This window comes from Netta rufina (assembly GCF_964035555.1).
Source record: "Netta rufina genome assembly, chromosome: 1".
Taxonomy (NCBI): domain Eukaryota; kingdom Metazoa; phylum Chordata; class Aves; order Anseriformes; family Anatidae; genus Netta; species Netta rufina.
This window is the reverse complement of record NC_140123.1, coordinates 183019035-183031203: the sequence shown is the minus strand read 5'-3', so window position 1 is coordinate 183031203 and position 12169 is coordinate 183019035. Positions and strand designations below refer to the sequence as shown.

Genomic DNA, 12169 nt, shown 5'->3' with positions numbered 1-12169 from the left:
GGATGTGTGGAAGAGCACAGCGTAGCCCTAGCCATGTGGTATCCCTGCTGGGATGTGATGCTGAGCATGGCAGAAGTTAACGCTGGCCCTTCATGCACTGCTCTGTCATGGAGCAAAAAGCGATCCACTGAATGCAGAGGCTGATATCTCCTCGCAGTGCCTTTTAGAGATCAAGTTCAGATGGCTAATGGAGTCAATTTAAAAAGAGGTGTCACAGAGGGATCTGACTGCAAGGCCATCTGAGCTAATAACCTTGTGCTGGTGGAGGTGGCTCCTAATTATAATTAGCCCTCTCCAAGGGTGCTTTATTTCCACCATTCTGTTTTGTTTTTTTTAACAGTGTTTCTAGTCACTGGTACTTGAGTGTTTTCAGGTATCCAGCAGCTGTGTGGGAGTTGTCCTTGTTACTGTTAATGGGAAAAAAACAAAAATGAGCAGAAGCCAGTTGAGACTTATTTTATCATGCAGCCTATTGTCCTTTGCAGTTCCTTTTAAATACCATTCCACTCCACTCATTGTCTCTATTATTCCTGAAGAAAGATGTAAACACACAGGGTTTTTAGCTTAAAAATTAGTTTATTTGATGTCAGTACAATTAAACAATGTACAGCTGTGCTGAGCTGAATTCAGTCATGGGCTCTCTGTGGCCAGCTGGCTGATACTACCCTGTCTGTAATGATGTGCTGGCCAGCTTGGCCTTTCACTCTCATGAACCAATTCTACTTACCACAGAAAGATTGATGGCAGAACAATAATAAATCACTAAAGATGATACTGGACAATTAGGGGGAGAGGTGGAGAGGTACTGAAGGTTCTGAGGTACCAATCTGTTGTTGTAACCCCATTGGCATCATGTTATTGTAGCTGCTTTCCCATGGGCATAATGCTTAACACAAGCATTGTTGCTTCCATAACTACATTTGAATCAAAGTAAATACTCACCTCAGTTTCAAGTGGTTACTATTTTTAACTATGTCATTCTTTTATTGCAGGGATACTCTAAAACTATGGGAGGCTTTGTGAAATTGGGATTAATTAACCCAGATCCTTATCCTTTGTTAAACTCAGATGCACCACGTCTAACCTGGGTGAGTTAGTTCAATTCTTCTGCCTTCTTTTCTCTATTTTATTAACCTTTTTCTTTCTAGGATTGGGTGCCCATAGCAATGGGAATCTTGTATTGCATCCTGCTCTTCTCTGCTTTTTATTCTTAGTCACTAGGAAGATTTTCTTCAGCAGGAACACAGCACAATGCTGGAACGGGTTACCCAGGAAGGCTCTGGAGTCCCTGGCCGTGGCAGCTTTCTGGGCTCAGCTAGACATGGCATGCTATGGCTGATATGAGTGCTAGCAGAAGTCCTGCTTCAAGCAGGGCGTTGGGCTAGGTGACTGTCAGAAGTAGTCCCCTCCAGTGTTTCTCTGAATTGTCTTAAATTTTCTGCTAGTAAGACTCCAGCCCTCAGTGCTAAGTTTGCAGTGTCTATATTGGTATTGGCCTGTGGTCTTCAGTGTAAAAATTTTTTTTAGAGCATTAAGAAGTAAGAATTTAAGCCTAAAGGAGTATATGAAAATCTTTCTGTCTGTTAAAACTCTATACGGAGTTTTGTGGTTTTGTGCTTCTATACAGAGGCTTGTGTTTTTTTTGTTGTCTTCTGTTAACTTGCTTTTCTGTCTATCTTACTCATGTCTCCATGCACTTTAACTCATCAATTTTGCAAAATCTTTGCTGTTTCTTTCTCAGACATATTTTTCACTGATTTTACAAAGGCACATCTGGGGATATATATAAGTCAAGGAAAAATTTGACACTATAATGAAATATCAGATGTACCAGCTAAGGAACTTTTCCAAGGTGTGCTTTCTGGTCCATTTAGGGTTACCTGTAAGGGACGCTTTGATGGAGATGCTCTTAGTGATGCATTAAGTTCAGTTAAAGGATAAAACTGACTTAAGTTTTTTCAATAGTACTGGCATTGGTTGCTTCCTTTGCCATCAGAAGGCATTTATATGTGGGAAGTAGTTTTACTCATTTTCTATGGCAGTGGAAAGTACAGTAACTTTGAAATCTGATTTGCTTTTGTTTCGTGAGAGCTGAATACATCTAGAGTTTTGTAACATATGGATTTCTAAAAGAATTTAATTTGACCAGAGAGTATAGTTAGTAGAAAAGAATGATAAAAGGAGGCAGCCAAGGTATGACTCTTATGATATGCTGCTGTTGCACTTGACAGTCCATGTGTTGGTTCTCTGTGGGCAAAGCAGGGAATTTTCTATCTCAGTATGTTGTAGAGTGAGCTATATTTACAGAGAGTTTATTACTTGTCAGGTCTGCATGTATGTCATGTGAAATTTTTCTTGTTTTGCAAACCCCTGAGACAATAACTTTATTACCCAGATGAACAAAATTCAGATTTGTCTCCTGTGTCCTTTGTGCTTTTATCCGCGTTAATCTGGAAAAATGCACCAGGCTTACACTGTGTGAAAGGAGAGCACAGTATTTTTCTGATGATGCTGTTATTTCAAGTAATGAATGTCTTGAATATTCTCAAAACCAAAGAACTAACAAGGTGAAAAGGCTGAGTCTGACTATAATAGAGCACTGCTCATCTTCCCAAACTCCAGAGAGTTTTTTAGGCTGCAATTTCAGCAGTGTGTTCATTTCAGTGATTGGAAAACAGCCCATCAGCAATGGGCTTATTAAAGTGACTTATTTTTTGAGATGATTTTTGTCCACTTTCAGTTGTAGGGTCGGTATCTTCAAGCTTTCTTTGCAAGGATGGCTAGAATTTCTAATCCTCCTATCCTTCAGTCTCATTGCAAGCTCTGTCTCAGCAATGTAGTTACATCTTAGTACTTTTATCTTGAAATGGACATTCACTGTTTATAGATCAGCTGAGAGAGATCCTTAAGTTCCTGACTTACTAGCTGTCTCAAGGTAGCTTCCCTTTCACCTAAATATCTTCACAGTGTTTATGCAGATTTCTACATTCCTTCTTCACTGCTGGAGAAAGGGATAAGACAAGACAAGGTAGCAGGAAACAGCTGAGTGGTGGGATAGAAACTGTTTTAGGAAAAAACAACCCCTATTTTCATTTGCTGTGATTAAAAAAATCTCAAACTATCTCACTTTCCCTATTTGTACAATCTGTCTTTTCAGATGTCCTGGGTATTAGCTGAGCTTAGGTTCTGGAAACCTTGACTGGAAAGCAGTGGGAACAGATATCAGGCCTTCAGGAACTTTTTCTTTTTTATTTTAATACAGAAACAACTTATGTGCAAACTGGTTGGAATTCAGCCTCCTGTTGAATACTCTGTTCTCAGAGAAGCTGTGTTTAACAAACTGGAAAGAGACAAAAGTCAGCTTGAGGCTGTGGAATGGTATGTTTCAGTGCTTTCATTATTTTTATTTTTTAAGTAAAAAGTTCTACCAATTTTGGTCCATGTTGGGACTGTTAAATTGATATGCTGAGCAACGTGGAAATTACAAAACAGACTGTTAAATTGATATGCAATGGCATCACTCTATTTTACTACTTCTGGCAGGCTAGGATTACTGGGAGATGAACCTGTTCCAACAGCAGATTCCATTGTGGGGGCTCTTGCAAAGCACATGGAGATGAACCTGCCTTTTGGTATGTGAGAAATCTTCTTTGTGGTTATGACTGGAACAAGTCAGTATCTCTTACCAGCATTAATTATTAATTCTTATTAAGGTTTCTTAATGTCTTGAAATGAAAAATGTAACAGGGAGTGAAGAGAGTAACTGGGGGAGTAGGGAACATTACGTCTTAATAAAAACATTACATCTTTCTGTCCTCCTTTATAGCCCATATCCTAAGTGTATTTCACTTCCCTAATGTAAATGATATGTATGCACAGTGCCTTGCTTGTCAGGAAACTCATCATGTTATGACTGGGAGACAGTTAATGAATAGTTCGTGTGCTTTTCTTTTAGGCACCGGAGAGAGAGATATGATTGTTATGAGAAATGAAATAGGTCTCAGGCATCCTTCTGGTCATTTGGAAGACAAATTTATTGATCTGGTTGTCTATGGTGATAACAAAGGATATTCTGCCATGGCTAAAACTGTAGGATACCCCACAGCTATTGCTGCTAAAATGGTTCTAGATGGTAAGTGACAGATCAGCCTTCAGTGAATGTATTTCAACCTCTGTATCTCTCTTCCTATAGAAAGCAGTATGTGTAGTGTTCCTCAAGTATATATGTGTATTATTATTATTTTTAACTTACGAAACTTCTCGTCTACTTTACAGGAGTGTTTAATCTGCATGTTTGGATCTTCCGATGGCACTTCTTAATTTACTTCTAAATCTGTAGAGATGTTTATTCGTTTATTCTTCAGTGTTTCACTGGTGTAAAGAAGACCTTTGTGATAAAAATTATTTGTTTCCTTGGGAGACTATGCCACAGTGAAACAGGCTAAAATATACTTGTGTTGAGCAAACTAGCAACTTCCACTGCTACTTTACAGATTGACTAAATTTGAGGTTTGGGGCATATTACCCGGTCATGGCATGTGCTTTTATATAAACAGCCACACTCTGCCTAGTCATCACCATGTAAACATGAAATGGTGTCATTTTTCCCCCTTGCTTGTTCTTAATCTTTGGATCTCTGCTCCCCTCCTGGCTAGCTGAAATGAACAAAAACTTTTTTTTTCATCAGGACTTTAAAAGTTCATCTGAACTTTTCACCTAGCCAATTTCACAGCTGTAAGAATCAAGTTCAATCTGTGTGTGATACTGTTTTCAAATGTTTTTTCTTTATTTTTGATTCAGTACTGATGCTATTAGAGAACCTGACACCAGTCACTAAAATTGCAGATATACGTAAAATTTATGTAATTGCAATTTGATATTTGAACTTGTGAGTTGACTTTGGCTGGCTGGCAGACACCCACCCAGCCACTCTGTTAATCCCTCTTCTCAATAGGGTTGGGAGACAAAATGCAGTGAAAAAGGTTGTAGGTAGAGATGAACACAGGGAGGTCACCTACCAGTTACCATCACAGGTAAAACACATTGGATTTGGAGAAAATTAGTTTATTTCCAGATAAAATAGTTTTGGACAATGAAATACAAAGACAAATTAAAATGACACCTTCCCCCCTTCCTCTTTTTTTTCCAGGCTGAACTTCACATCTCTGTGCCCAATTCCTCAACTCTTTTCCCTGGTCCTGAGTGGTGCAGGGGAATGGGTTGCGGTTGGTCCATAACAGTTTGTCCCTGTTGCTTCTACCTCCTCAGACTTTTCCACTGCTCCAGTGTGGGCTCTCCCCAGGCTGTACTGGGAGGCTCTGCTGCAGCACCTGGAGCACCTGCTCCTCTCCCTCCCTCTTTCTCTGATGTTGTTGCTCACAGAGGTTTTTTTCTCGTACTTTGTTCCTCACTCTCCACTGCCGTGCAGCATTTTGAACCTTTCTCAAATATGTTTCCCCGAGGTGCTCCATTTTGGGCGCTGGGCCCAGCCGTGCCCCATGTTGGGCCTGTTGGAGCTGGCTGGAACTGGCTGTGTCCAGCATGGGGCAACCCTGGCCTCGCCTCACAGAGGAGCCAGCCAGTCCCACTGTCAGCACCTGGGCATGGACACACAACTTTAACACATAACACTATTTTTTTTTCCTCCTTTATTTCAGGTGAAATAGATGTCAAAGGCATGGTTATACCATTGACGAAGAACATTTATGGACCAATACTTGAACGTGTTAGGGCAGAAGGTATTGTGTACAGTACTCATAGTGTTATCAGACAGTAACTGGAAGCAATGGATTGAATCTGGTTTTGGCTTTGTTTGCTTTACCACCACAACGTGAAGAATCTAAATTTGGACCAGTTAAAGACAGTATCTGGTATTTCAGACCCAAATGGTGCCTTCCATAAAATCAGTTGCCTGACTTTGATGTAGAAACTTTAGATGCCCAGATGCATGTGTTAGTGTTTTCCTTTCAAAGCTGTAACACTTTCATGCACGTTTCAGCATCAATGAAATCTTTCCTTATATCTTTCCTAAATACCTTTTTTTTAAATAGAATTTATCTCCTAAATGTGTAGGGTTATTATTGAGTCAAAACTCAGCTGAAAGGAAAATCCACAAGTGGCTTTTGTGAAGGAAAAGTCTGCTTAATGAGTTCCCTTTATTAGTTTGAGTTTATTTTATTTTTTTTTATGTGCTGTAAACAATTCAGTAGAGATAGAAGTTATACTCAAATTTTAAGTCTTCTCCTGTTCCCTTTGACAGTATTTTTGAACTTTTTCACAATAACTATACGCAAGAAATAGTTTAGAAGTTCTGCACTACTAGCAAATAAAATCCTGTTAAATCTTGAAGATATCCAGCTGTTTGAACCTAGATCTTAATATTTGTGAAATCCATCTGTTACAAATGTAAACTTAACTCCTGCTGTCCACCAAATTAATTTTAAAACAACTTACCCTCCATTCCCTTTCCTGTTACAGAGCGGAAGCTCTTTGTGATACATCAAAATAACTGTTACGTGCTGTTTTTGCTGTTAGGAGAGCACATTAGCATTTAGCTCTGCAGCTAGGAAGGGTATTCTTAAATACACCACAGTTAATGTGTTCACAAGCTGCTCTAAATGACATGTTTACTCTTTCCACTTATCCCACGTGCCTCGTCCAGGTTAAGTACTGTTACAAAGGGAATGGTCTGTCTAATATAAGCAGCTTTGAAATGCAGTAGGCTTAGAGGCTTAAATCATTACTTTTTTGAGTTAGCTTCTGTCCTTTTGCTATCATGCTTTTGAATTGTTGCTTTGGGAGCCTATCCATACTACTCAATTCATTGCCACTTCACACTGATGAGGGTTTACCAGTGCACCAGCTTATTTGATGCTGAGTGCTGTGCTGCACAGCTGTGCCAGCTCAGCTCTAGCAGCAGTGTCACTGCACCAGCCCAGAACTGAACTTCAGTCTGAGTTCAGCTTCTCTCTGACTAAACAGCAGCTGCTTCCTTCCCGTTCAGGGCTGTTTCTGTACTTTAGCTCAGGGATTTCTACACTACCTTGCAATGCAAGTATGGATTAGACTTCTACCAGTTAGGTCTGTGCAAAGCTGTGTGCAGATGCCAGCTGCAGCTGTATCTGTGCAGCTGTCTGGAACTCCCCTTCTCTAAAGCTGAATACTGATTCTGGAGCTGTCACCTTTGACTTTGCTCACAAATGCACTTTGCTGATGAACGCACAGTCTTTTATCTCCTGAGCATCATAGTTCTATTACCATGGTCCTGAGGGGCTAGAGTTCCCAGTGTTGCTCTGTCTGGTAGGAAAAACATAGTATAACAAAGTATAGCTGAAGTTTTAATCTCCAAGACTTGCTACTCAAGATTTGGAATTTCTTTTTGCATATTTGGTGAAATAGCACCAGCAACAAAGAGGAAGGTGAAAGGAGCCAAAGAGAGAAAGAATAATGAAGGACATAATTATAGTAATGTTGTCAAAGAGGAGGGCTTTTTACATTGAATCAGTGAATGCCTTTGTGCTGTTGAATTTGGAGTCTGTTACATTGCCATGCATTTTCTGAGTATTGGATAAAATCGTGGCTCCACTGAGTTGCTGGACTTAATGTTCTGATCACTGTTGCTGCCTCTGTCCCCCAGGCAGATTAGAGGCCTAAATGTAAGGTTTAAAATTAAATTTGTATTTGTTGGTCTCTTCCATTCTGATGCTGGGTGAGACCATGATTTCACTTGAGAATTCTCTTTTTCTCTTTTACGCCACAAATACACAACCATGGAGTTATGACTCTCTCTACATATACCTTGGTTTCTCTCTATATATACCTTGTTTTTTTTTTTATTTTTTTGACCCAAAAATACAATATTTAAAGAAAATTGGATTTATTTTTTAATGTCTGAAATGACTTTGGAACATAAAAGGAATGAGCACTACAATGTGTTTTCTTCAAGAAACACTGTTACTATGGTTGAAAAATTTTGTATCAGAATGTTATTTCCCAGTGCAATGCTTTTTGTTTTCTGAGTTAGGCTTAAATGTATTGTTCAGCTTTTGTATGAAGATTAGACTTCTTGGTCCTCTTTGCATCCTGTTGGAAAGATAATTGTATCTTATACATAAGATTGCCTGAAAAATAAATCCAGAAACCTACGTGTCATTGCCATGTCATCTTTACTGTCTGATGAGATGTAAATGAATGGGATTTGTTTATTACATAGGTGGTGTGTCAACACATGTACTTCCCGATGTACGTCAAATACCTTTTCATACTTCTTACCAGATTCACAAGAGAAGACTCTTCAATGATTGTTTAAGTATCCATATTTAACTCTACAGCTATTACTGTATCATGACATCTTCATCTATAGTCTTAAGATACACAAATGGTTTTAGCACGTCTTGTAGCTGTCCTTGTGCCTAAGCACTTTAGTGGAAAGCTACAGAACAATAGATGTATAATGTCTTCCTGTGCCCCAGAAAGCAATGAAAGCTTGGTCTCTCACTACCCATCTCAGCTTGAGGGCATTTCTTTCCAAATAAGCAGCTGAATACGTGGTTTGGTTTCTGTTATCGCTGCCTGGGCTCTTAAGCTGCTTGTTCACATCAGGCTGCAAAGAACAGATTGTTTGTCACCATGCCTCTCAGTTTTTCATTTTGGAATTTGTTTTAGTGCCAGCTCTCTGTGACAGATAAGATCCCACTTTCTGAGACAGGTACACAAGACAGGTCATGCACAGCCTCTCTCTCCTTTGCCTTGGTGTTTGACTCTCAGCCTCAGATATTCCTATAGACCACTGGGGCACAAATGTATGCCTGCCAGACAAATGACATAAACCTATAGTGGAACATCTGTTGAAGGAGGGAAAAATCTGGGGTAAACTGGTTGTGACAAGGCTGGAGAAATAATAAGAGGAGGGGAGAAAAAAAAATTAGCTTTGAGTTTCCAGAAGAATTTATGAAAGCAGATCAGACCATCTCAAATGCACTGTGACCAGTTACAGGGTTATGGGATCTGACTTCCCTGATACAGAGGAATGAACTGAATAAGGCAAAGAGGCTTTTTTGTTGTTGTTGTTGGTCTCAGAAAATATTGTGGCAAAATGTCCCAAGAGAGGGCATTCTATTCCTCCTTGTGCATTTGAAAGTGTTTAACACACCAAAGCATAAACATGTGAAACAGAAATGGATGGTCAGACCTTAGCCTTGCTCCAGGGAAGTAGACAAACTAAGCCTGCAAGCTTTTCCTTGTGCCATCTGTTCCATTTTTCCTCCCCTCTCACATTTTTAATGTTAAGTATACTTTTCTAGCCTGGACATCAGTTGGCCTTCCCTTTCCTTTGTTTGAAAAACTGAAAGAAACTGGCTGTGTCCTACCCCAGCCTCTAGCGGGCTGAGTGTTTGGGTGGCAGCAGCCAAGTGGAAGTGGAGGTGCTCCAACCAAGGCTGGAGGGAGGGAGATGTGCTGGGCTGGATTGCACCCACAGTTGGAGCAACACTGCTAGAAAACATGTTCCAGATGCTTCATCCCCTTCCCCGCTACAGCATGTAAAATTCATGTGGTACTACCTGGCACGTCACCAATGAACTATTGTCTCATACACTAGAGAAAAGGAAACTCAAATAGCTGCTGTGCAGCATTAAGTGCTCAGGCTGCAGCACTCTGATCTCCAAAATGCCTGCTTGCAACTTGATGGCTGGAGGGACAGCTCTAGGAAAGTCTTCTCATGGCCTGAGGATCCAGCATGGACCATGGCCACTGGTGGTGGAACCTGCAACTCACTGGGTTTTGCCTTGATGGATCTCTTGAGCAGAGTGGGGTGCTCCATTTGGAAGATCACCAAGGCTGAGCGTCCTGTGTTGACACATCTGCACAGCATCAAACCTCAAGTTCTGGCACCAGCGCCAGGGGACTGGGACATCTCAGGCTTCCTGTATTATCTGGGTATCTGTTTCTGTTTTAACCTCAAAGTGGCAACAAAACTCCTCCACACCCCTGCTTCACTTATACTTCAGATGCACTAGAAAGAGAAATGAGTTTAAACTTGTTAAACTCATCTTGGTGTAAGCATTTACCAAAGAAAATTTCAGCCCATCTGATATTTTATACGTTATCCTAGGGTGTCATAATGAACAGACAAAGCATTGTTATAAAACTGGTAGCTAGCTTAGTCAACTGGTTTTCAAAGTCCTTACCAAGGTCTTTAACTAATGCGCTATTGTGCTGGTAGCCATGAATTCTACTCATCATTCGTTGATGACTTTTGTAAAGCTTTTCTGTAGGTGTTAAATCACAACACTATGATCTGGAAAAGTTGGTGATGATAGCAAATTAGTGTTTTTTTAACTCTCAAAGTTTCCTAAGCATACATGATGGTTGTAACTTTGTTAACAAAAATCTTAAGTGGACATGTTTATTAATATCCTGCTTCTTGCAGGAGATACATAACATCTTTTCCACACTTGACCCAGTTTGTAAAGGCAGGCTATACGTCTTCTGAGTCTGCAGCTTGGATTACAAGAAAAAAATAATTAGAATATGGCCTTTGTCTGAGATAGGAACTGACACGCATTTATTAAAATCTGTAATCCATCACAGTTGAAGATTATAGAAGATTTTTTTTTATGATTCTTATTTTTTTTTTTTCTAGATCAGAACCAATATGTATGAGTAAAGAGATTATCCTAAGCACTTATGTTTTAAATAACTTGTCAGCATGCTAAGATGATGAATGTGATTACAAACATCTCTGGAAGAAACCTCAAACAACAGCTGATTCCTTGGATTATCATTTTAAAATGTCTGCAAAACAGTTTAGGTTGAAAGGAACAGTTATATCAAGATGGGATTTTAGAAAGGAGGATTCCTTTTTTCCTTTTGTTCCGTACAGGCTTGAAAACTGTAGTAGAATTTATTGGCCTAAAAACTACTTTGTATTTACAACTATATGCAATTGCAAACACATTAATAGAAGATATCAAAAGTAAAAGCACAAAGTTATGTAAGGCTGCAAGCCAGATTTCCTTAAGAAAAGGCTGCAGGAGTAGCAGACAAGCATTACAGGCTCTTACGTTGTGTGCTAATATGGTGAAGAGGAGAAGTATAAGGTAAGAAGATTATGGAATAAGGTTTGGAAATGACCATAAGATCACAATTAACCTCTTTCATACATGTACGCTTGGTGATTAAGAGAGAAAAAATCGTGTCTGAGTGCATCCTATGTTTCTGGGATGAGAGGGGGGAATTACATAATAGAGCTGTCCTCATTAACCTAGATGTGTATGTTCAGGGTTTCAGTCAACCTAAGTACTTTAGAGGAAGTAGTAAGCAACCCTCAGGCCACCTGGAAAAAGGGTATATTGCCTTTCTTTAGGTGAAAATGTTACACACCTTTATGTCTACTACACACATACACACACACACACACATATATATACATGTATACTTTGTGCCTGAATGCTGTGAAGAATGCGATAGAGATGTTTATATTTTGGGACAAGGAGCAGATTCTGTATGTTTGTAACTCTTATCACCCGCAAAACAACACAAATATAATAATAATAATAACAAAAACCTAAGATCCTATTTTTCAAAGTGTTTAACTTGTCTAGGGATACATTGTAAATTATCTTGCACATAGAAACCAAACCTCCCTCCCATTCTTCCTGGATTTCAACATCAGCAATGATGGAAGCATGACCAGGGCCACAGGAAAAACAAACAAACAAACAAAAAAAAAACCGTAAAACTTGAAGGCAAATATCTTGGCTCAGCAAAACACATCCACTCATTTCTGAATGAATCAATCAATTTGTTATGGTTTTGAACGACAGAGGTGGGTATGGATATCTGCAGGCACAAGACCTGAAGTTGAGCTACCTGCACAGATCCTGAGCAACTACTGGGCATTACAAGGGGAACTGCTGAACACTGCCAGTGAGAGACAAATGTTATGAGTCTTGCCATTAATTCAGGCTGGATTTCACAGGTGGTTAATGGGGAGTTATCTCATATAATTTAGTTTTTTTTTAAAAAAGATCTATTTTTCTTCGGGCTCTTCTACCCTCATAAATGCCACAACCTTTTGTACAATCAGCATCTTCTCCTGCCAGTTCAGAAGACTGCAGAAAACAGATGAGTGGCCAAACTGAAACATTTTGCTTTAGTTCTTGCAGAG

General features: G+C 39.6%; 1 protein-coding gene across 4 annotated transcripts in view; it reads left to right on the top strand.

The window, feature by feature from the left end:
- AASS (aminoadipate-semialdehyde synthase) overlaps positions 1-8151 on the top strand; it is a 30515-nt gene extending 22364 nt beyond the window's left edge. For all 4 annotated transcript variants that reach the window (XM_084282283.1, XM_084282284.1, XM_084282282.1 and 1 more), the window contains 5 exons: positions 993-1088; positions 3263-3378; positions 3544-3632; positions 3956-4132; positions 5658-8151. In XM_084282283.1, coding sequence (XP_084138409.1) covers positions 993-1088; positions 3263-3378; positions 3544-3632; positions 3956-4132; positions 5658-5776 — 597 coding nt within the window. In that variant the 3' untranslated portion in view covers positions 5777-8151. The remainder of the gene's footprint in view (positions 1-992; positions 1089-3262; positions 3379-3543; positions 3633-3955; positions 4133-5657) is intronic.
- The last annotated feature ends 4018 nt before the right edge of the window (positions 8152-12169 follow it).